The 26,414-nt window shown below is 35.6% G+C and overlaps 1 protein-coding gene across 12 annotated transcripts in view; it reads left to right on the top strand.

Annotated features, from left to right (window-relative positions):
* Nucleotides 1-26,414, top strand: part of QKI (QKI, KH domain containing RNA binding) — a 157,320-nt gene that overhangs the window by 73,016 nt on the left and 57,890 nt on the right. For 7 of the 12 annotated variants that reach the window (XR_004356371.1, XM_032684285.1, XM_032684284.1 and 4 more), the window contains exon 4: nucleotides 14,506-14,556. The exons of the other annotated variants lie outside the window; for them this stretch is intronic. Coding sequence is in view for 6 of the 7 variants with exons in the window: in XM_032684285.1 (XP_032540176.1) it covers nucleotides 14,506-14,556 (51 nt within the window). In the remaining variant the exon portion in view is untranslated. The remainder of the gene's footprint in view (nucleotides 1-14,505; nucleotides 14,557-26,414) is intronic. 12 annotated transcript variants of the gene reach the window in all.

Genomic DNA, 26,414 nt, shown 5'->3' with positions numbered 1-26,414 from the left:
ATGCTTTCCTTTTTATTTGTTTTTCTGTCCGTTCCCTTTGAGGAAAGAACCTTATGATCAAGAATCTGGATTATCCTGAAATTGGAGAAAAGTAGCATGAAGTGTAGTGGAAAAAGTATATCAAGGTAGTCTTGAATCATTGCCTGAACATCTGTAAATAAACAGCTCTGGTTTATAAATTAAAATGCTATGTCTGTTGAACGGGAATTGACACATCTTATTCTGTACCATGGTAGAGATTGTCTTTCTGCAGAGTTATTCCTAAACTTTTGTTAGGTAGGAAGCACAGAGAGTGTTAATTGTGTTAGTCTAGGTTGACTAGACTACAGCTCACAGTTGTTTGTATCTGACATTTGAACAGAAGTTTTGAAAGGCTTGAGGGACTATGCATACGTAATTGTTTTGAGGTACTGACAAAATTGTCTTCAAACATCTATCTACATTTTACTTTGTCTAGCAAAGTAGTGAAACAAGATTGAAATAATGAAAATCTACTGTAACCTGAAACTTTTCCCATACTTATTTCGCAGAAAAGGATCAGAAACAAGCTACTGAACTAGGTGAGACTTGGTTTTAGCAGAGTATTGGCATTCTTTTGGACAGTCATACAATTTCTTAAAGCTTTAATTTTTCCTCTCGAAGGGGTAATAGTGTTGAAAATTATCTAATAATACTAAAACAAGGGAGTTATTTTTTCTGAGATTCCACAAATGACATATTCAGTGCTATTTTCCCATATTCGTGGTGTGCTGTGAAGGATAACTAGTGGTTTTGCAGACTTTACCATCATTCTCATTTAATCTACAAAACTCTTTCTGGATTCTAGATTTGTCTACATTGCAACCTTAACCTGTTGACCTACCCTTCAGTGAATGATTTGTTATATGGCTGATTTTTTTTTCTAGTTTAAGAATTAATGTTGTGATAATCTTGCTTAACAGAAATAATTTCTGTTCAGGGTTGCATTTTGAGTGTGTTTGTTGAGTATTGTGGAAACTCTGCTTGCAACTCTGTGTGGGAAAGGCCAGACTTAGTTTGAGCCTCATGGGAATTTTCTTGTCACGTATGAAGATTCAACCTACTTAAACGTGGGAATGGAGTTATAACTTGTTTATTCAGGAAGCAAAGCAGCATGCCTCTGTGATTCCTGAGTAGCTATCAATTCTTGACAGTTTTTAGTTCTCCATATTTTTTTGGTGGCTGCTGGTGGGCAGAATACAGGTGGTTGTTTACCATACTGTATATGGCTCCTTAGGGTCAGATTTAGCAATTTTATTGGGACTGACAAGAAGGCTCTTTTGAAGGGAGTAAAAGAGTAAACACAAGGTAATATACTACTGTTGCTGAAACCAGATACTTAGATTATTAATTGAACATTTGGAAAATAGAGATATTTGACTTTCTGCTGTTTAACTGTTTTCCAAACAGAGATAAGTAGTCTGTAGTGTTTCTTTGTGGCAAGATACTGGATTCCTTGTCAACTGTATCATAGCAGTCATAAATTGCAATTCCTAAAATGACTGAATGGTGTTCCATTTAAACTTGTTTATAGATGGTGACAGTTTTTCACTTTCCTTAGGTCTTCTGGCTTAGTATTAGCCTTTGTCATGCCTGGACTTGGATTGAAATGGATATTACTTATCACGGGTTGCTCTTCTGCTATGTGTGGCCTACAGCACAGTGTATTAAGCATATGAATAAAATTCAAGTAGCTGTGTAGGTAGGTGGGGGGGGGACGACAATATCCTCACTTTACAGTTTATTTTGTTGTTGGTCTTTACACTTTTCAGATGGAGGAGGGGTTTATTGACAGTCAGTTGCATGTTTTTGTTAGTCTTTTCCGAGAGTAATTAGCAGTTTCTGTCTTCTAACTATTCATATTTTTTTCATATCTTTTTAGGCAGTAAATGAGGAATGTTTTAAAGTGCGTGCACACTGAATATTTCATAAAAAGTGTCTTTAAAACTTCTAACAACTCCATTTAAAGTGTGTTGAGTATCTGCATGGAAGGATGACAAACAAATGTTTGTTAAGGCCAGGTACACAGACGTCCTTTTCTGTTAGAGAAAACTTGTTACTCTTACAGTAGTGCAAAGAACAGTCTCTTAATTGAGTGCCTTTATTTGGCATGTGGGCAGTGAGTGCATATAACCTAAATGTTTGGATATAATACTTACATAAATTATGATAATGCTTTTTCTGTGTCTAGTAAGTCTGATGCAGGTGTTACTTTCTTCCTAATTTTTCCATACTGTTCTGTGATCATTTGTTGTGCTACAAGGTTGATATGACTGTTTCCAGTGAGGTTAACATTTCATGGAGGCAGAAGGGAATTGGATGTTCTGGTGTGGAGTTACTTAATTATTTGGAGGGATTTTTAACACTACTTTCTTTGATATTGATTTGATACTGGTATTGTGGTGATTTTCTTTGTTGGAATTTTTTAACATTCTCAATAGCAGTTTTTTTAAAGAAAATCTCTTCAAGTTTGATAGCCAGCAAAATCAGATCCCTGAGTTATAAATGAAAAGCTGAAAACTGATCTTTCCATTCTCCTGTCTTCCCTTGGTATAGTCTTGACTGTTGTACATGTCTTGGCTCTGCGGTCTTGAGCTCTGGGAACAATTTCCCCAATCGTGTCCAAAGTATGGACATGGTTGCCTAGTTCTGGGTATTTTTTCTCTTCAGTCTCCCGTATTTCTCCATGTCAAAATGCTGTTTCATTTTCTCCCTGTTGGACCTTTAAATTCTAGACACCAGATCCTAACGTTTCACCCTAGATAAACTTTTTTCCTCAGAGAGTGACTGTATACCTTAATTTATTGGCCCGTGGTGTTTCTGCTGTGGTGATACTTCAAAGGGTAAGGAAAGAAGTGCTGACAGTGGTGGGTCCATTCTGTGGGATAAAGTTGCTCTTCACTTTAGTAACTGCATGTTTGTCTTAAATAAGAAAGCAGCTTTTTGAAAGATGGGACCCATAGCACAATTAATAACAGCTCTGTCACAGCATGTGAACTCTTTGGAGTATTTTTATAAATAGTTATCTGGAATGTTCAGTCCTGCAGCCGTACAGAACGATTAATGCGTCTCTGGCAATCAGATGGTGCTAAAGGATTGAAGTGACAAATGACGTTCAGCTGACTGACTGAATCCACCTGAAGTACCTGACTGTTTCAGTTAATCCTCTTGGCGGAATTATTTGGTAGCCAGTTAAGATGCAGAACTATTGATTTCAAATGCCCCACATATTTACAACCATATGTATTCAAGGGAATTTAATTTTTAGGCTGCTGGGATCTTGGGGCGTTTTTAGTTTTAACTAGCTTGCTGAACTCATGAAATATACTGTGATACATAATTTCAAGAACTAAAAACTAGTAGTTGACAAAGAAATTTTAGATGTAAAATTAATTTTTACAGCGAAAAATTGAGGGTTTTCTGCATTGATAATATATGTCTTCATCTAGTAAATGATCTTCAAATGACCAACCAGTCTTTGAAGTGGCTGTGAAATATTCATTTATGTTTCAAGTTGACAACACTGGAATTGAATGTTCACTTAAATTTTGACTGACAAAAAGACCTACAACTTAAATATGTTAGCTCACACTGACTCAAAACAGCATTAACGGGAAAGGTCTTAAGGTAAGCTTTATTAAAAACCAAAATAAGTGATAAATTTTAAGGTTACTAATGTGTTTTGAAATACTGAAACTAATCTGGAAATTAGTATGCAGTGAGGAGACAAGGGTATTGCACATACCAGAATTGCTTTTTGCAGCCTGACTAGTGAAATTTTTCAGTATCCAGCCTTTTAGACTCTGTGTTCAATTTAGCTTGAAATGCACTTTTTTGGAATAGTTCATTTGGTAGTAAAATTGACCTTCCTTAAAAAAAGAAAAGAAAAACCCCGAATTTTCCATTTCTAAGAAAAATCAGATACTTTGACTTTGCCATGTCTTCTATATACACCTGAAGAAACAAATGTTTTGAAGAAGAAAACACATGCTATTACGTGTTTCAGTTCTCTTAAGGAAATCTGATTTTATTTGGTTATTGCAGCCTTCAGACCTATTATTTGCAGTCTAATTCAGTCCATCTTTCATGACTTATAGTGGAAGAATCTGCCAGGTAGAATACAGTGTAGCGATTTGAAATGAGTCATATTCGGCATATTACTTGTTCCTGTTAAACCCACTTTCAGTTGGCTGGTTTTGCAAGTCAGAATATTAAGTATATTGAGTTTGACTAGACAATGCTGTATCACCAATCTTACCAGATTCAGAAATCGGCATTTTGAGTATGCTTTTTGGATCCTGGTGTTTCACAGCAGCAGGTACAGGATTTTTCCAGTATCTTCCTTGGAGAGCCCTGTAATAGATGAGGCAGTGTTTGCAGCGGCACCACTGGGAAGGAATATTCAGGTTCCCTTCAGCTGTATCATTCTTTACATTAGGCTGTAGTGGGTAGGAGTTTAAATATACAGCTTATATTTGCTGCTCAAACAGTTGTTTATAGTGACCCTTAGGGAAGAAGCAACAGAAGGAACATAAACATTGCATGGGCAGCAACAGCAGGCTGACAGGCCTACTTTTGCCCTACTGGCTGGTTAAGTAAGACTCCTGTATTGCAAGAGGAAGGAAAGAGAAAATCACATTGAACATTGAAAAGGAAAAAAAAAAAAAAGGCAAATTTGAAGACCGTCAAAATGTAAAATAATTTGTCACACGTTCACCTGTTAGTTCATAAATGTCAGTTCTTCTAAAAGGCATATCCAATTTTTTCTTGGATTTGACTTGACAGAATGTTTCAGGGTCTGCAGCTGGGCTGCAGAACTAAACTGATTTTTTTCAGGTTTTTAAACAGATCGGTGAATCAGGCATCTCTTGTAATTTTTGCTGCTCTCCTGACCTGGAAAAAGGATCTGTGCTCCTTTGAGAGTCATCTTGAAGAAGTGGTTGTCGATCATGGAATCAACTAAGAAAGCATTTTATTTACTTCACTTACCTGGCTTAAAAGCTCAGCCTGAGGAAAGAACTGTTTCAGCTTCCTTTGTTAATGTGCATTTCTGCACACCTGAGTCACTGAACACACAGGCTTGCTTTTAGGGATCTTTCTTCCACTACTGTTAGCTTGGAAGTGTTTTTGTGATCTTTTAAGAGGAATAACCAACCAACCCCTGCCCCCATCCCATTTTATTCTTGCATTTAAGAGTTTTACAAGAGCAAGCTTTCAAACTGTCAGTGGCAGACCACAGTTGTGGGTAACAATATTTTATAGACCATATAATTTTGCAGTAGTTCTTTCTTGATCTCTTAGAGCTGCTGGCAACTATCCTTTTCCCACCATTTTAGCCAGTGCTCAGTGGATCTCAAACTGTGGGCTGCTTCTAGAGGACCAGTGAAATGTGTCACAAAGAACAAAGCTCATACTTGTGGTCTAGATGCATAAGAAGTTCTAAGTCTGCACTTGTAATAGAACATATATGTGGGCCTTCCAAAAACAAAGAAAAGGACAGGGTGTCAAAACGGTTATTCCTGCCAAAATTATACTAGCCTCACTATTTCATAGTGACTTCCTTTATATGAATGTATTTTTAATATATAGTGAAAAAATCATGGATAATCAGTTATTCCAAATGGATTTTCTATTGACAATGAAAAATTATTGACATTCAGCAATTCAGCAACTTTAACTGTGACACTTATTACCGACACATTTGTCATTAAATATACAAAAAAGTGAGTTTTGGTTAATTTGAAGATGCAGTGAGCTTTGATATTGATAACAACATGAAAAATGACCAAAGATGATAGTTATCCTCTATCATGTATATATTAAATTAATTGTAAGATCAGTTTCATTCCCTGATGAGCTGTGTTGTAAGTAATGCGCACTTAGACATTTGCTTCTAAAACACTGATAAAGGCAATCTGTCGGAATGTTTTTAAGACAATAGCTATTTAATGAATAGCTTGTGTGTACAGGAGAAAAGAATAAGCTTGATTGCTTACAATCTCACATTTGAAAAAGCATTTTTTAGATCTCTGTATTTGCATATCTAATTGCTATGTAATCAAAACTAAGTGAACTGTAGCTACTTGAAACTAAAAAATGAAAAGCAATCATCTTTAGAGGGGGAGATATCCCACTCATATGCAAGCCTGTTTGAATATTAGAATTATATTCTTCTTGTGTTTAATTATAGGTGTTTGACTGAGCAGTAAATTTATGCCTGTGTATTAAAGAAGTGAATGTGACCCTGAAACATCAGCTTTCCTTTGTTGGAGCAAAGCATTGGCATTGAGAGAACTTAACAGTGTTGTGTATTTTGGTGATAAGGGATTGTGCCAGAATAGCTGTTAATTACCTGCTTTGTTTGATATGGAAAGTAGTGGTTCCACACTTTTCTTCCCGCTAGTGACAGTACTCAATTAAAACTTGTATTAAACAGTGATAATACTCTCGTTTATCTGGTGGAGAAGACGTGAGGTGAAGAAAATTAACAGGATATTTTCAGCTGTTTGAAGATGGCTTTGTTTTTTTCACGAACCTAGGGACAGTGTAAAGTTTTGTCTTTTTTGGTGTGCGTGTGTGGTGGGCTTTGGTTATTTTATTAATTTTTTAAATCTTTGTGACTCTTAAATCTTACCATTTAATGATAGTCGCTATAGTAGAATTGATAAAAAAAACCCTTAACAGCAATGTTGAAGTTATAAATTTGGGAGACACTTGCCCTGTCCTTATTCTGTTCCATGTCATTCCTCTGTGTGAAGCATCTGTTGCTGTAGGTCCTTATTTCGATATTTTTTTTAAAATTTATTGTATCATGACATGGTATCTCACATGTCAAAAAAAGCGTATTTTAAAATTAAATTTATTGACTGAGTTTCTCTGCCTCTTTGAAGCATGTTTCCTAATGCACTATGACTTAGGCTTCTCAAAGTAGCATCTATTTTTTGCATACCTAAACAAAAATAACAAGGAGGAGTAAAGCAAGGAAGTTAATACAGAAGACTTAGTAGTCTTTGTTTTCTTCAGATACCAATGCTGAAGAATATTCTAACAGTGAGAATATACAAACTAAATCAGTAGGCAGTAACAAAGGGTATAAAATTGTTAGAGTAGCACTTAAATGTTTTTTTTTATTTCATTCATCCACAGAAATTAAGGAATGGCTTGGCTGCTTTCCTTATGAAGTTTGAAAGGTCTGTTCAGCAAGCTTGAACAGCTTTATTCTGGAGTGAAAACTGAGTGTTTGATGCTAGACTAATTTGGCCAAAAATATGAAACAATAAGTGAAAAGGAGTAATTACTGTAGCATGTACACGAAGTTCTTTTGAAGAGCTCAGTGGATATGGCAATGCATGATAATTCAGCTAGAACTTCAGAGCTTCAACTGTTGGGTGAATAGAGGTCACATGCAGAGAGTAAGATTGGTTGCCTGCAGTAATTAGACACAATTAATAAAGTCTGTTCAGAAAGCATACTGTGCATACTGAATGGCTAGCGGTAATGACTAGTCTTATATATAACCTTACACAAGCAAATATTACAGATAAAACAGCACCTTAAAAGACTTCATAAAGTGTGGAAACTTGAAAGGTTTTCTTGTTTTGTTAAAAGCTTAAACATAGTGTCATTCTTAAAGAGCAGAATGCTAGATTTTATTTAGTAGTGGAACTTATTCAAGGGATACAAGCAAACTGTGGTGAAAAGTCAGTTTAGGAAAAAAAGTTTTTAATTGTGTGAATTGATCATGATTCTTCAGAAAGAAAACTGTAGAAAGTTGTTCTTAGATGAGATCTTACAAATGGCATGGTTTTTAAAGTAGTCTGCTTTTCTTTTGAAGTAAATGTTTTTCTGGGCATAGTAAGTGATACATTTCATTAAATTATTTAATTGTATTTAGTTAAGAGCATGATTATTAGTTACATTTTCTTTAGGTAATTCATTAAGTCAGTAAATGGAGATTTGTTCCTACTGACCACACAATACCCCTTTCAGGCAAGTGAACGGTGATAAGCATTAAATAAGAATTTGGTAAGATGTTTTATGATCTGGCATTTTGAAGGGGAATGATCTCTGTTTCTTTAACTGGTTTTTTTTCCAGTTTTCTTTCTTCTGTTTAAAAAAAAAAAGGGCGTGCCAATTTGACATGCATTCAGATTAGCAAAATTATTTCATGGCATAGCAGTGCTGCACTACAGTATTAGTGTAACTGTGTTCATCCATTTTGAATTAGGTTCTGCAGTGATTAGGTGGCTTCCTATGATCAAAAGTGCCCATTGAATAGTCATTTCACTTTACGGGCGAGTATTGCAACCCACAATGTCCAACCACAGATAGTTTTTTTAATATTGAAGCTAGTTTGGTAAGGCTTCCTCTGACAATCATGCATGTAGGATAAAATCCCAACCTGAAAAAAAGTTGAGGACTGTGATCTTCCAGAATGAATAGTCTTAAATGGACTTATTCTTTTTTGTTCTCTGTAAAGCAAATGTAAGACTATGAGATTTTTCTGTTTAAATTCTATTGTTCTGATTATGTTTCATGGACTTTGGTTACTTGAAAAAAATTTTCTAAAATTTTTTGAGCATTTCCTTTATTTTTCATTTCAGTCACAATTTTGAGGAACTTTTTCATGCATTTTCTTTTAGAGAAATTTCCTATTTTCGTATACAAATTTTTAAACTAATGTTATGATATTCAGATCTTCTTGCAGAGAGGAAAAGATTTCTTTGTTGAAATTATTTACAGTGTTAAAATGTGGAAAAATAAAGGAACTTTTCCTCCTTTAGCAATTGCCTTTCCTAGACCATTTTTGCATGAGCATCCTTTCCTTTTATGTTCTTTACTATTCTTCTAGGACTTGCAGTCACTTTTGGGAGGAATTACCATATTATGATTGTGCAGTAGAGTGAGATGCCTAAGTCTAAGACTGAATGGTAATTCTCTTTTCCAGTCTACGGTTTGGCTTTTGCTGTTTTTTTGGCGTGTGTGTTTTTTTGTTTGGTTTGGTTTGGTTTTTGTTTTTTTAATGCCAGCTGGAATGCACAAATCCAGTGATTTTCTGCACTCACCTCATGGACAATTTTTTCATAATTTCATTAAAGTTGGACAAAAATGGTTATGTAAAGTCATACACTTGGTCAAATAGGAAAAGCTTACTATCTCAGTAATTTTGAATAAAAGGTTAAATTTCTTCTACCAAGAAGTTTTAGGATATGAAAAATCTAGAAGCTGAGAGCTTCTAGTTCTGCAGGTAGTCCTCCAGAAGAACATTGTTTGTTAAGCATCCTGTTGACAGGGTTTATGTACCGTGTGAGGAAAATTCAGACCCCTTATCTCCCCCTATAATCTGAGTTGATGGTACTTGTCATTTGAAATATATATACACCTGCTAAACATGCTTTTTTCTCTCTGATGAAAACAGTCCTGCTGAAAGCATGTCATAAAACTTGGTTTTACTGCAGATATACACAGTGAATCATAATTTCTAGCAGGCTCAGATCTTGCCTATGTAGGATCAGCATCTAAAAATGTGAACAATATTGTATTTATGGTTGGGGCCTATAGAGCATGTCTCACATTTGTACTTCTATTTTTTGGCTACATAACGATGTATTTGCATGCATCTGGTATTTGAAGTACTGTCTCTAATGAGGTCACTCTGAGCACAACTACATAAGATTTTTTTGAAGTAGATAACAGTGATATTAATGTTCTTTATCCCTTCTATCCCTTTTCTTAGCCATTTGGACAGTTGAGAATGTGATTAAGGGGTAAAAATTCAAAATTGACTGTGAAAGAAAGTAAGGAGAATTTACCAGCTAGCCCTTGGTATATATGTACCTCAAAGCTAAGAATTTTTTTTAAATCAGATTTTGAGTTGTTGAGAATTCTTGTCAAGAAAATGTGACGAATCCATCTAGAAACAAACTTTAATTCCACATGTAGCAGAGTCAAGTTATGAGGACCTTGGATGCACTCTCAACCAATTTTTAATGATTACTGTCAGAGCAGTTCTTTTCTGTTGAGAAGTAATGGCCTATGATATGTAGGAGACCAGATTAAATAATCCTATTTCTTCTGGTCAAAGTCTCTGAAATTGGGGAAAAAAATGACTTGGAGTTAAGCTTAAGTATAAAAAGAAGAATAATGGACAAGATATACAGAATATATATATATATACTGTGTGTGTGTGTGTGTATATACTACTGAACTGTAACAGTTCTACAATCAAGTTGCATTTTATGTGTAGAATATTTTCTCTTTTTTTGTGTGTGTGTACATTAAGTACAAATTTGAGATTCTTCAAGGACTGTGAAAAAGTAGGCGAGGTACAATCATACTACACAGACAGCAGGAAATGCGGTTCTGCAGCAGGTTTAATGAGATGAACAAGATCAACTCTGAGGGATCATGGGGGAACTGAGAACTGTTAAGTCTCCACAAAATTGTGATAACAGTATCAAAAGGATTTTTTTCCCCCCCTAAAAATAGTGATATATACCCAATTATTTGTGATTTTTAAAAGTACATTTTTGATGATGATAAACAGTTCCTTGTTTTCTGCAACTGAAATTTTTCATATGTATCAGACTAGATGTTTGAATTCTAGTCTGTTCACTCTGTCTTCATACCAGTAGTTACAGTGGTTATAGTATTAAGAGCTATATAATTACATGGAAGAGGGCGGTGAATATTAGGGCATACAAAACTTGCAGAGTGAGTGGATTTCGGTATCCTTGGACTGTGTGGTTGTCAACATAGCACAAAAAAAACCCCCAGGCTTATTGCCTTATGGAAGGGAAATATCTCAAATGCACAAAATGACAAGCTCACTGTGGTGCTTTGTACTAGTAATTTCTATATTGGAGTTTCGGGTGTTATGTGCTGCTTCAGAGGTAATTGAGCTACCCTTTGGACTCTTGGTGAATATATACAATGCAGACTTTCTTTCCTAGTTTAATTCCTTATTTTCTTAGTGCCTGTACTTATGTAGGTATAGTGGAAAAACAGTTTACATGCCTGTGTTTTTGCATCTTTGTAGTATTTTTATGTACTATTTGATGATCAGATTTAAGAGGTTATTTGCTGGTGTCTTCAGAGTATCAAACTGGAGGAACATCTCCTGCTTAAACTGGGGCAGCATTTTAAAATTCTTAATAGGTTTGTTATCCTGCGTGTTGTATTATGTTAGAGCAAGTTGTTAAAACAGTTTATGTACATTTAAGTGCCTAAATAAAAACATTACATCTTGCTTTGAGACACCTCATGTTTTTTTAAGTTTTTGTTCACGCATTGATTTGTCTGTGTATTTTATCCTGTTAATCTGCTTTAATTTTTTCGTAGCTGATAAGCTGTGCCTGCTTTTCACTTGGCATACACTGCAACTGCAATGTATGCCTTGCTTGCCTTGTGAAGCTTGAGTGCTAGTGTGTTAAGTAATTGCATGTTGTATACTGTCAGTCACTAAAACTTTACTGCAGTCACTTTCAGACTTTTTTGTCCCCATTAGAAGAATGTGATGTTCTACATAAAAAAGTGGAATAAATCGTATTAACCCTAGCTGCAGGGTAGGGAGGATATGCAACTTATACTGTATATGCTTGGCTGAGCATGACTAGCACTGAAAACTTTGTTTTTACTTTTGTTTAGTATTACTTTAGTTTGCTAAATAGTTAAAACATACTTTACTAACAGAGGGGGAAAAAACCCTATAAACAACTTTTGCTGATGATTTTTCTGACTTACACGAGCACTTTTTTGTGAAAAGTGCCTTCCTTTGTGAGACTGTATGATTTTGCAGCAGGAAGTTTGAGTATATGGTCTAGGCATTGTTTATAAATTACAGCAGAAGATTAATTTCTCTCAGATTCCTGTGGAGAACAGCATTGCAACTGGTAGTTGGGATACTGTGATTTAATTACCATTTTTTTTCAAAAGTCAGTCAATCACTTCTGTTCCATAACATTTAAATGGGATTTAATACCTTGTATGAAGTAGTTGCATAGGCAGAAGTGTTGCATCCAAAGGATGTGTTGCATAGTAAAAAGAGTATTAAAAATATTATTTTAAAAATAACTATGTCATTCATGTGTTTAGTAAACTTAAAGTGAATTCTACACAATATAAATACGCTTTTCTTTATAAAGGTGACATAATGAATATTGAAATAACCACACATGTCCTTCAATTAGAATTTGATTCATAGTGTCTTTACTTAAGTTTTCGTCAAATTATGCAGGATTGAAGAGGCTCACACGCTCTTAAGCTGAGTAATGCCTGAGCTCTGTAAGCTTATCATATTAGTAGTCCTCAAAGGACGAAATCTTCTTGCCATTGCAAATTATTGAAGGTTTTCTGTGAGTGGTATGGCACTATGTTTGGATTGATCTAATGGTCGGTTCCCATTAAAAGCCTTAGGACGTCTCTTCCCACTGTTTCACGTGCATCCTCAGGAGTCAGCTGAGTCAGCAGCAGGGGCAGATCAGTGGAAGTAGCAGAGTCAGAACTGCTATTTTCAGTGACAACTGGTTGTTAAATAGACTCAACTTGCAGAGTTAAACTTCACTGTCACATCCCGTGATATGAGATACATGAATGTCTGCATTAAAATGTTTTCACTTTAACTTCATTTGCTATGGCACCATAAATTTCAAGAAAAGTAGAAAAGGTTTTAATGAAAACAGTTCTTGTTCAACAGAAAGGAGAAAAGAGTATAATTTTGTGAATTTTTTTTTTCTGTAAGTTTGGTACAGTCTTGTGTATGATTCTGGAATCTGATGCTTTCTAGACCTCTAAGTCTCTTTCTGAACTAAACTTGATTTTCTTAGTTTTGATTTATTTTTTATTATTTTTTTCGAATGTTCCTTTTTTCCTTTTTTTTTTAATGTAATTCCATTCCCTGTTTATAGTTTTATATATGGAGGGGAAAGAACCAAAACACCAAGTATGCCTCCCCCAACCAACCAAAAAAAAGCAAAACCAAAAAATACAAAAAAAACCCCAAAACACAAACCAACTGTCCCAAAATACTACAATCCAAAGTAACCCCCCTTTGAATTATACCACTGGAGCATTTAATTAGGTGCCAGTATTGTTTGAATTGGTGCCTATTGTCTGTTGCAACTGGAGAAGTAACATTAGAATTGTTGGAAGTAGAGATTTGAATTGAGTAATAGACCTAAGGCAAAGATGTTCAGGTCTTTGACCTGTCTAATATTGGTTTAGCATTTCAGCAAGATCACATTCCGTGTATGAACATGAATGATGAGGAACTTCAGCCAATTCACTGTTTTGACTTAAAACATTGACTATAGCCCTGTACTGTTTGAGTATAGTTTTTCTGTGATATAAAGTTTATGAGAATTTATGTTGTGTTTAAATAGTGTTCTAAGGATGTACTTTGGGTATATTTTTCTTATTTTTAGGCATTATGCTTTTGCTTTTCTTGGTGATTGCACGTTTTTCATAAGCAACATCTTTAATTTCTCTTTTTACAAAAAAGAAATAAATTTGACTTTCCTTTTTCTGATATAGTAAATACATAGTTGAAGCGTGGGTGGAAGGAAGAGAGCCTTTGAACAATTTTTTGAATGTATTACATGATACTGTTCCATCTCGCTTAAAATTAATGAGCTAGTTTAGTTGCCCCAACAGTAATGGACATTAGTTAAAATAAACTATCCTCCTTGCTAATTTGCATCTGGTATAAATTTGACTTTTAATCTTATTTTACTTTTAAATGAGCCTTGAGCTATAAGATGTAGTACTCTATTCTTTTAGGAAAAAACACTACAGCTGCTTTTATAACTGCATCACTATAGCATACGTATGAACTGCCTTACAGGCCATGTTAGTAGTGGAAGTGTTGTGTGTCTCCCTTTTATAGCTAACCAACTTGTGGGTTTTTCTCTCTTTTCCATTAGCAGAGAACTCCTGACAGTTATTTTTCTACTTATTTTCTTGTTTTGAAACATAAAGAATCTTGACTTGAATTTTTTTTCCTGTATTGCATTTTATCTTAGAATTTTAAAATACAAACTCAATCAAATTTCTAATTGATTCCCCCCCCCTTTTTTTTTTTCTTTAGCATGCATAATGTTAAATTATAAATATGTGTGCAAATCAGCAGCACAGCTAGTAGTGGTACTGCAAGAATACTTAACTCTGGAGAGGGATTTTTGTGTTATTCATCATTCAAATGAAGGAGAACTTGAAGGAAGTAGGGGTGAGGGGGAAAAAAATGAGGTTTGTTTCTTCTGTGACTTAGATTCTGTTGATTCTTGCATTGTTTTTCCTTAACTAGGTTGTCTTCTATTATGGCTTCTTGAAATTTTAGTCTCAAGTAAACAAGAAGGGATAATTTATGTCCATCACAGGGGGAAAAAACAAACAAACACCCCCCCAACAAACCCTAATTCCAACTCTTCATGCCTCTCAAACATCTTAAAGAAGCAAAATAGGGCACAAGCCCAATTTTTTTTTGCTTTTCAGGTCTCCTTTAAGAGCAGAGACAGCCATGATCCAGCAGTTTTGGAGGTAGAGGCAAGTAAATGTTTTACTTCTTGGAAACATTCCAGTAAGTTTTTGCAAATCACCTACTATTTGAGGAGACCCTGGCTGAAAAAGAATCTCAGCCCCTTCTTCTTCCCTAAGTGGCTTTGTACATGAGGGAAACTATAATTAAGCCTTTATTGATTATTGACAGGCTTCACATCAATTAAACACTGTTGTAATATCTAACTGCTGCAAAAATACACAAGTTTAATATTGGTAAGATTTTTGTGACAATAGCTGTTGAAGTTTTTTCTTTGAACCTGTCTTCAAAATGTAAATTGTGTTGGGTGGTCCATGATAGTGATTTTTTTCATAAAAAAAAATAAATAGTGTCTAATGTTTCCTACCTCTGACTGCTGATGTTCAGATCATCTCTTTGGCATTCTTACTAAGGACATTTTAACAAACTCTTATGTACTGGTACTAAACCTGTATCTATTTCTCTGCTAGGGACATTTCTGAGAGCTCATGTTGAGTTTCTTCTGAAAGTGTCACATCATCTAAGAGTTGTATTGGAGGTACAGGAAGGAACTGTCGATCTGTTTTGCTGAAATTTTTTTGGACCTTTCTATCCCTTATTGTGAATAAAACCAGACAGTTTGCATTGTTTCATAACAATAGAGGATTGCACATACTTGAGAGTTTCACTCAACTTCTCTTTTGGGAGGTGGAAACAAATGTTAGAGCGTTACAGTGGGAACAGGAAAGAAGCTAGACTTTGGTCAGCTAATGTGAGAGAATAGTTCAGTGAAATAAAAAAAATTCCTACTTAATAAGCTGTATTGACCCAAATAAATAACTGTGCCATTTTGAGAAGGGAGAGGATGGGGAAAAAATAGTGACCAGGTCTGGAAGTGGGAGGTCAGCACCTGTCAGTTGGCAGTAAATCTTTGTCATCTGTTGGAAATGCATTTTGAAGAAAATTGGTTATGCTTCTGCTTTTCTGAAGCACAGGAAACATTTAGAATGAAGGGAAGTTACCTTCCTATCTAGGATGTTAGCAAAGTGTGGAATTATTCTTGTCCTCAATTCATGTACAATGCTGTCTTATTTTTGAAGATGGATGAAACCATTGTAGAACATAAGAAAGACATGCACATAATGACCTTTTTTACCCAGTCTTACCATCTTCAGCATTTGTAATTCAAAAGTACATTAATTGACTTTGTGTGGGCAGATAAGCATGCGATCTAAAAATGTATATAATAGACATTTTAACAAAAAACCTTGGAACTTGTCTTCTGAAGAGTAGAAGTAGTTAATTTTTTTTAATAACTTTTGCATGTCTCTAATAAATGTACTGGAATCTGTTAGAACTTACTTGCTTTTAAATACCTTCAGACTTCGTTAACCCATCAAGGATTTGCTTTGCTTCTGCAGCTTTATACTATAACAACATTCTGTTTGGTTCTTTTAATCTGTCCAGTATTTATTCATAATACTCTCTCTTCATTAATATCTTTGGTAGCTGAGGGAAATGGCTAGATCTACCCATGTGGCACTGTGTTGAAAAAGTGGAATTTGAAATTTTTCATAAGTCTTAATTTTTCATATTATGGAGACTTGCAGTAGAGCTGTGATAATTTGGTTAATAATAGATCTTAGTTTGCATACTCAGTTTAACTCAAAATGATGCAAATGAAGATGTCAGCAAATTTATTATTTAATGAACTTTTTAAAAATTACATTTCTGTACATTTTACCAGAATCCGTGGGACTCAAAAAGTACATGAAAACAGATGTCTTTTTTGAAGGATGATATTGTCTCCTAAACAGCAGTTGTAGGACTGCTAATTGAACGGGATCTTGAAGGATGCATGTTTAGACATTTTCTCCTAAAACTGGTATATATGTAAATATTGTGAATCAAAATTATTATTAGCTTTCACTTTCTTTTGTGTTTACATAATGAACAGGGATGTTATTACACTTTGTTTTCCAATTCAAAAAGTGAACAGAATTCCCATAATTACTCCTTTATGGAAATTATTTATTTCAATAATTTCACAAGGGTTTTATTTTAAATGTGTTGCACAGATACTATATAAAGAGCTGATGGAAGTGTATAGTAATTTAACTAAAAAAATTGTGAGTTTCAGCTCATTATGTGTAGAAGGTAAAGACTGGATCTTTTTGTTGGTTGTGTTGTTCTTTTTTTGTTTGGTTGGTTTTTTTTTAAATCACTGGATTGATGTCACCTGAGAGATAAAGAGTGATACTGATCCTAAATATCCATCATTACTGTAGGAAAGGCTTCCCTAGTGTATTATCAGCAGTATTCTCAAGAGCCATCGAATATCAGTGCCAGGCTGGCACTCAGCTGTACAGTCTTTAAATGGCAAGACTGTTATTACATTTTAATCTACCCTTGAGAACATGCTGGATACTCCTAATTCTGCAGTCATTATAATCAATAGAATTGTTGCATGAAATTGGTTGTGAAGAAGGTTTGGAACAGTGGTCACACTTAGAGTTATCTAGGTAGTAGCTTGGATGTGTCAAATCCCATGTAATTGTAGCGAGGATTTGAGGCAACTGCTGCAATAAAAGAAAGTGTGATTAGAGACTGTGTACAAGGTTACATAAATATAAGGGAAGCATGTATGCTGAGACTATTCGAGGCATTGGTTCTGAGTTCTTTCAAGGGCTCAACTTTAGTTTGTTAGCCAGTATTAACTGTCAGTTATGTACTCAGTGGCAAATTTTGAGTTTTCTGTATTGTTTATAACAACATTTCATTTATTTTTTAAGTAGAAGTTAGTTTATTTAATTTGCATTAGGATCTTGCCCTGATACTTTCCATCTGTCTTGAGCTGTTGTTCAGGTTGTTTGTTTACAAATAGGTTTGTTCCAACTGAGTTTAGAGAGAATGGAACTATTTCAGGAGGAGTGAAATGATTAAAACCCAAAGATATATTAAACATATGATTGTGTAATCACTGTAAGAGTAAATTGTTACAGTTTAAGAGTGAACTTGGTGTTTTAATAGTTTAATAAATAAAAAAGAGAATGGAGATAATAATTAAGGCTAGACTGTTACTATTAAATGTGTTAAAATCTAACAGTATTAGCAGTGATGAATAGCTATATAAAATGCTATATTCCCTGTTCTCAGTGTTATACTACTTGATTGTGGGTCAGTGTTGAAGAAAAAATTTAATAAATCATGGACAACAAACTGCACTACAATTTTTGCACTGCTTAGAAGTATTAACATAGTATGAATATGAAACATAAAGCTCACAGAGCCATTTCCTGAAACCAAAAAGAAAAGGAAAAAAACACAAACAAACAAAAAACAAAAAAACCCCAAACCAAACAAAATAAAAACCCCAACACCCACAACCCCCCCCAACAACAACAAAAAAAGAAAATGGGGAAAAAACAAAAAGCAAATCCAAACAGAAAACCTGTGTGAATGGAGACTCAACCTGAATAAAAACATTCCAATTAACTGGTGAGCTTTCTACCTATAGAGTCCATGAGTTACCATGGATTAGAATGACTATGAAATTTAGCTTTTCAGTAGTTTCAAACTGATAAAGGGCATCTTGCCCTGTCTGGGCAACACAATATGTTTGATAACATGCTGTGAACTTATGCCACCTTGTAGCATAATGTCTGTTTAATAGCAATATTCTGTGGAAAATTGTTACATTAACCAAAGAATTTGACTGTCTTCCCCAAAAGACTCATGGATTATAGAGGGGTCCACTAACCATCATGTCTTACTCACTGGAGAAAGAACCTTGGGCTCTGCTTAAGAGTACCTGGTCACTAAGATAAAGCCCTTCTGTAACAGAGTTTCAGGAGACCTGCTGGCTGCATAATTAACTTGGAGCATCATTTTTGGTCTCATTCCTCTCTAACCTAAAAGGCAAGGTGTTCTTCTAATGCTTCTAAAAATCTGAATATTCAGAACACGGTACTGTGGGAGAAATCACTGTGTAAAGAAATGAGAGTGAATAACTAAGTGACATATTAATTATGTAATTCGTTAGTGGAAAGCACTCCTAAGAGATTACAAAAGCCTTAAAACAAAGAGTCTTATGTAATAGGGCAGCATTAGTCCTGCTGTATGATGAAGAGGGGAAGCAGGGCTGCTGAAACCCGGCTGACATCTCCTGTGAAATTACACATTTTTAAGAAGAGTGTTGAGATTGCATATTCACATAGGAAGATGCCAGAATTAGAGTTGCTGGTTATGACTTTTTTGTCTACATGAATTTTTTTTTTTTGGAGTTAATCACTATGCTGTGAGTGACTAGGTTTTTTTCTTTGACACACCCTTGCTTAAATACATGGGACATAGAATGCTTATTTCTCAGGGAGGCAACTGAGATGTAACATTGGAAGTGAAAGGTGCTGATTGGTTTCATGCCTAATTGGGAGTGGAAACTGAATTTTCAGAATACTTAACTTTAAAATAGCAATTTATGTATTACAGTAAGATTACATTTGCTGTAAGTGGCACTGATAAGTGCCAACCTATCCACTGAGCAGTCAAGAGCATGGGGCTCCCCATCCTCACCCCCTGTTGGGAGTGGCTGGGCTGCTGTGAAGCCTGGCAGAGGTTGTAACTGGTGGCTGGCAACTTTCTACAGAGGGAGTCATGCCTGTGCCCTCCTTTGTGCTCAGCCTGCTACTTGAGGAATATGTCACTGAGCCAGTTCAGCCTGCTAAACAGGCAAAACGTAATCTGACAGCAGTAGTTTGCTGCTGTGTGAACTGGCTGTGTAAGGCCCCAGTGGCAAAGAAGAGGGAAGGACAAAGGAATGGACCCACTTCTCTTGGTGGGAGCGAGCAGTTAGCCTTGCAGCTGTGTCGTACTGAAATCTACAGAAGAAACACTTCTATGCAAGAAAACAGAATAGCACTCTCTTGGGATTCGAGACAGTTTCTTTCTCTGAGGTGACTATGCAAGATCAGTGTTCTAATTATAAGCACAGACATTGTGTCTAAAGTTGTCAATATTCATTTAAGCAACTGCTTATGAAAAAGTTTGGTTTATGTCTAGTGCCGTGTTTTCTCGCTGGCGTAAGAGGTGCTGTGAATCTAAATATTCAGGATAGCATTTAGCTGCCTAGGCACTTGAGTCTTCCTGCCATCCTGGCAGACCTGCAGGAAACAGGAGAGATTCAGACACCTGGTCTTCATTATGCATCTTTGAGGAAATCTTCAAAGAAGATTCATCTCAAGGACTGAAACAAGAAAGGGGAAATAAGAGAAATACTAGGTATTATCATATAAATACTTGATACACTATTGTTCATTGAGGTCAGGATTCCATAAAACACTTCTGCTTATGCATGAGAGCTGTGGTAACATTGATTACTTACCTCCCCCTCGCCCTGTTTTTTCTAGTTTGACTCTGCCTGTTCTTGTCAAAAGTCAGTTATCATTTGCTTACACATCCAAGACAGAAAGAACCATTTTAGACATTTCAGGATACAGGTTTTGATCTAAAGCTCTGGCATTGCAACCATGTCAGCCTGGCCCTGGCAGTAAAAACAGCTTTGCTTTTCTGTGCATGGTCTCTTCCTTGCGTTTGGCTGCATTCTTGTAGCCCAGATGTGAAGTACTATTGGCAAAGTGACACTGGTTCAAGTATTGAAGTTATATACCCTTGCCTCTCCCTAGTGTGCCCCTGAACCAGTCTAAGAAAATCAGCGGTGCTGAATGTTTGTTTTACCTCTTTTAATTTTTTTTCATTTCTCTGAACAAAGCAGCTTCTTTATGGCTCGGTAAGTTATTTGAGTTATTTGAAACTTAGCTACTACCTAGGTATGTTTGGTTTGAGTCATGAGTATCTTATTTTCATTGCTTTGACAAATAGTAAAAACCTAAAGATCCCAATGCCCTAAAGTAAAGTTAACAACATATTACTATAAAAGTAATTTTATTTTACGTTACAAGTCATCTGATTTTAAAGAAACAGTAGTAACTGTTCATATTCTTAAACTGAGGTCACTTAGCCTTTTTTGTACTTATGAAAAGTAAAACCTGTAAACTTGCTATTTTTTTTCTTCAGGTTTTTTTTTGGGCGGGGGGGGAGCTGGAATAGGGAAGAATTTTCTTTTTTAATTTTCTTAAATTTAGCTCCTGTGCAGTTTAACTGTCTGAAGCTTGTCTATTACATTGTGGGCTACGAGGTGGTACTTCCCAACTGTCTTGGCACGCTGAGGTTATGTTAACATGTTCAATTTAAGTTTCTGTTAAAAATATTCTGTAGCAACATCTTTGTATACTTTTCTACAGAGATTTGGAGGTTTTCTTACTGAGTCTTAAGCAGTTTCTGAAAAGATGTTAAGAAGGTTAGTAATTGTGTATTATTGTAAATTTTAAAAGCATGGGGAAATGGGGAAGAATAATTTTCTCTCAGAAGCTTACAGTTATTTTGTAACAAAAAACCCAAAGGGTTGGCATGAGTATATTGCAGTTTTACAGAGCTGTATTTTCAATATACTGTCTTAAGACCTTCACCAAAATTTATGCAGAGGAATCCATATTGATACATCTTTTATATCTATATATATATATATGCACATATATACACATACACATATATGTACACATATATGAGAGCATATATGAGCATTCTTCCTCGTTGAGGAAATGCTAAAAGCAAAATGGTTGGATTTTCAAGCAAAGGCTGAGTTGCTGGACTTTGGAAGTGACAGGCAAAACAAGATAAAGAAAATAGAAGTGTTGATATGTTGGCATTAAAATGCAGGTTGTCAGCAGCTGTTTTTTCCGATACTTCCAAAAGGTCACTTACATTTTTTTTCTCCTCTTTCTGTTTCTTTCCCCTCCTTTTTTTTTAACAGGTAGGTAAATTTAGTTTGGAAAAAACTCCGGTTATTTATTCCTAATTATATATATAAAAAAAATCACAAATTATGTATTAATTATTGTAGCTTTGTCTGCTTCTTAGACTTTTAACATAAATGAGTGAAAATTGCTGGAATTCATGTTTAGATTAAGCAGGAATAGCACTTGAAGAAAAGTGTGGTTTTATTTTGATACTTCTTAACCCTTATGGTTTGTTCAGCTTTGTTTATATGTAGAGCAGTCATAAAAGAGCAGGATCCACAGGTGTTTGAGAATGAGTTTAATTTGAGAAATGGATGAATTTAACACTGAGCTCAAATTATTGATATAGGGAATGTTTATGCACTGACCAGGTTTGCTATGCAAAGCAGCAATCAAGTCTAAGCAAGGCAGAGAGGAAATAAAACATGGAATAGAGAAATAAAAATGGTTGAAATTCAGTAAAGACAGATGCCACAATTATGTGCAGCAGCTACTGTTGATGAAAGTTACATGACAGTACTTCAGAAGAGGAAAAAAATGTTTTAAAACTTGTAAAATTATACTGTTAGCCTAAGAGCTGATCATGTTATCCATTGAATACAAAAATATAATTTATTTTATGGTTTTTACTTGGCCAAGTGCTAGTGGCTAGTACTACACAGAGTGCAGTTTTCCAAATTCAGCATGCTGTAAATGGTAGTCCAAATTGAAATTAAGAACAGTGTTTTGGGGTTGGGGTGTTTGATTTTTGTTTGTTTGCTTGTTTTCTTTTTAACTATTAAAAAAATCACCTAAAGAAATATTTGGGAGCACTTTACTGTGTATACTGGAAGACTGAGAAACCATTGAGTAGACAGGGAGGTTTTTTGTCCCCTAAAATACAGTTGAGGAAAAATGGTAGCACTTCACTGTAAACATTAAGACTAAGTGTTCAGAAATGTGAAACCACTGTTCAGGTGTTTCCCCTAAGTTCCCAAATCATTAAACCACAGGTGCTTTTGAAGCTTTCCACCATTTGTGTTCATTGTACAGATGAAAGTAAAAGTTTTGTATGAATGGAAAAAGGAAAAACTAGGAGGCTTACCTTGAAGTTATAAATGAAAGTTCACCTCAGCATGCTGTTTCTATGTTTTATTTAATTATTTACAACTGCAAAAAGGCTCCAGTCCTAAGTAAAAACACAGGAACCCAACTTTTGATGAAGTCCTGTATCACTGGGATAGGGATGCCTCCTTTTTTTTTTTTCCTCACCTCCTGGGCAGTGATTTGCTTTCATAAAGGGCAAAGTGGAAAGCACTTCCTTGTGTGTTTCTTTGGCATGATGTTAGGGCACTCCTGGAATGTCAGCCTGGTGGTGATGATGCTTGTTTGCCTGAGGCCGCACTAGGATCTTGATGCTCATTTCCTGGACCAGCGTACCAGCCACTGGATTGTTACGTTGCATTTTCTTGCAGTTGCAGCTTCTTTCTTCAAGCAAATTTCTTGAAGTTGACATGCCTTGAGTTAGTTCTGGAAAGTGTATTAGATTAGGTCCTTTTGAATGTCAACACTTTCAGATCTCCTAGTTTGAGAATCCCAGATGAAAAAGAGGCATCAGATTTCAGTTTAATTAAAACTGTTTTTCCTGTCAGCATGTACTTTAGCAGAGTTTTGGACACCTTGGTAAGTTTTCAGGTGGAACAGAGGTATGCATTAGCAAGGCTAGTACCTTGGTGTACTAGTCTTCTTCTTGGGGAGAAGGAAATACAGTGGTAAATTAAAATATAATACAGCTGAAATACTGCTTAAATAAAAACTGAGATATGCAAAAGAACCTTAATGTATTTAAAAGACTAAATTTGATAGTACTATATAGTGAAATATTATTTTAGTGGCATGTTGGTCATACTTTAAAATAAATACCTTTTTATGTTCATAAAACCTGATCTATTCTAGATATACTTTCTATTTTGAACATCCTGCTAATTATTGGTAAAATAAAAATTCTAAAGTATGTTAAGACTATGTAAATTGAGTAATTTACTATTTGTGCATGATACATACGTGCTGTTTGATAATAAGGCATATAAAAGAATACTTTCTTTTTTTCAACCTTTCTCTATCGAAAGCTGAATAGTAAAATGAGCTTCATAGTGATTTATAATGCTCATAAGCTCAGAGGCAAATAGGTTTACACAGAAGTGATTTTAGAACAGTTGCAGGTTATTTTGAAGTTAATTTCATTAGTGACTGATAAAGAATGGACTTGAGTCATGAGTTGAAGTACACTTACTGTCTGTATTGCATGATCAGAGAATGCTCTGAGGAATGTGTCCACTGTCACAGATTGGGTTTTGTTGGTCTAAGCGTTCATTTAAAAATGTGTTTTGTACCTTGAGATTCAGAGTGTGGAGGTACTTCGCTTCAAAAAGCCATCTGAAGCTAACTCTGATTTAAAAAGACTTGCATTCAGGATTTATTGGTATTTCATTATCTTTTGAGGGAATTTGATATTTGTTTAGCAAGTGGTCAGTGTGTAAAAGGAATCACAGTATTGTGAAATCCTTCATACTGCTTATTCCCTTTTCTGTAGGGGAATAAAATCATACTTGGATCTCAGTGTAACTCTGTCTTCATATGAAATTTACTACACCAGGAATACTGGTGAAGTTAAAATGTTAAAACTTATAAGTAGTCCAAAGCCAGAGAAATTAACAGTCTCACTCCTCTGACTGGGTAACATTTGATATTTTAAGTGTCAATATTAAAAATTACATTCCTCTCTAACAAATATATCCAGGTATTGAGTTTATGCTATGCATTTTGCGTGCTAAATTCTCATTTATTTCCCTGAGGATACCAATGCATACAAAACTCTTTTACTTTCATCCCGCAACAGTGAAATATTCAGTGTTAACGGGCTCCTGGGTTTTCATAGCACTCGACAATACAGCTTGTTCCACAAATCTTATTTTACACACTGACACAACTTGAGACAAATATGCAAGAAGAAAATCTGAGGAGAGATGCAGTCCTGTTGCCTGTTTCATAGAAACTTACCCTTTGTGACAGGGAGTTTCTGCTGGCTCTGCTCTCCGGAGCAGCCACAGCCCTGCAGAGCAGGGGGCGTGAGTGTGCCAGCTGGGGTGGTGACAGGGGCTTCCTCTTCTGTCAGCTGATCAGAAGGATTGGATCAGCTCAGTTCAGTCGTGCTGTAAAGCCACAGCTTTGGAAAGATCCAGTGTGGTGTTGTGAGCATGCAGGAACCATTTTGACTGCAGGGCAGATCTGAACTTGGGGCGGTGCCTGGTTTGAAGTTTACTGAGCACAAAGTCTGCGTTGGGGCTTTGAAACAGAGAACAGTATCCTCTTGTGTCATTTAAACATTAAGTTTTTTCATGCCATTAGATTTTTTTTCCAGAATAGTTCTCAAAAGATTCTTTTATAATGCCTTTTGACAATGTTTGACAGCTACCAGCTAGTTTAATGTGTGCAGGAAGACACCCACTTTTTTAATCCAAAATTGTCTTGATGGGGGCTTAGTATACAATAATAATTTATAATTAAAGACATGCTAAATAACACTAACTTGCTTGACATTTGAAACAGCAGTATGTGATTGTTAATTTAAGCAATTCATCCGTTGTTTCTGTAGGTGAAAACTTTGATCAGAAATTCAAAATGTGAAGTAAGCTGCAGTGTTCTCCCTAACCAGGTTCTCTACTCCTTCAGCATTTCTTTGTAACATTGTTTTTTTCACCAGCTTTCTGCTTGTGAACTGCTACCATTAGAAACTCAGTGGGAGCAAAAGTCTCTGCTAATTTGCCTGACTGTAACTGCACAATTAAAGCAGTTTATCAGCAGGGGTTAAGACAATCAGTGTCTTCTGATGCTTCATGTTATAAAATTACTTCTGTTGTTCAAACAGATACTGTAATTAGTGCATCATTTTAAACTGGTTTTCTGCAGGGCTGGTTTGGAATTTCATCTGATAAAATCATCTATTTTTGATACCTACCTAAGCACTTATTTTGTTTGCAGGCCTCATCTAAATTAACAGCTTCTATTGAAATATTATTGTCAGGGCTCTTATCTTGTGAATATAGGTTTGGGGGTGTGGGAGTTGTTTTCCAGAATTTTTTTGTTTGTTTTTTTCACCAGTTGATTCTGTCAACACTTAGGATTCAGTGGCAAAGATGGAAGGAGGAAACTCCACTTTACATTTGCTAGTGTATATTAGCATTTAATACCTAGTTCTTACACAGATGAGTAGGTTGCTGCATATAAGATAATAAAGGTAACTGTGTTCTGTCCTTGGTACGTGAACAATTGGATTTCACTTAGGTTAGTTTCATGAGACATGGTAAGCCAGTCTTTAAGTGGCACTTATGTGTTAAAATATGGTCCCTCATCTTCTCCCTTTCCCAGCACTGATCTTATGTTGGTACTCAGTAGCTCCTTATCGTAAACTCCCTTGTCCAGGAGAAAATGGAGGGAGAGGGGAGGTGTTTTCTGCCATCAGCGTGTTGGCTTGGTTTTGGGAAGGGCTGGTGTGATGCTGGAGCCAGTCCCAGTGGGAGAAGTAAGGACTGCCTGGTAAGGGAGTGAACCCGTAGCAAGTTGTTACATTGGTCACAAAGGATACAGTAAGACAACAGTAAAAGATGATTCAAGTGATTTTTGCTTCGTTAGAGCTGGAAACTCTCATGAATATGCTGATATGGAATTATTTGTAGACTGAGACTTCTGAGTGGTTTATTCCTTCCACAGTATGTTACAGTATCTGTCTTCTGGATGTTTGTTTTCAACTTTCTCTGCAGCAGAGGTGCCAAAAACTTAAAAATAAAATTCTGTAGCTCAGGTTGGCAGAAGGAACAGTTATGAGAGCAGAAGTTGTGTTGAACAACACAAGATGGACAGTTCTTGTAGCCTGTGAAAGGTTGGGAATAACAACTTGAGGGAAAAGTACATTCTTCTTAGATTACTCTGACTTGGAACTGGACTGGTTTGCCAGTTCAACTGTGTCAACAAAAGATGGTAAAGTAAGATGTAAA

The sequence above is a fragment of the Chiroxiphia lanceolata genome, chromosome 3 (assembly GCF_009829145.1).
Source record: "Chiroxiphia lanceolata isolate bChiLan1 chromosome 3, bChiLan1.pri, whole genome shotgun sequence".
In the NCBI taxonomy this organism is placed as follows: domain Eukaryota; kingdom Metazoa; phylum Chordata; class Aves; order Passeriformes; family Pipridae; genus Chiroxiphia; species Chiroxiphia lanceolata.
Note: the sequence above shows the minus strand (reverse complement) of the source record. Positions and strands in the feature narration are given on the sequence as shown.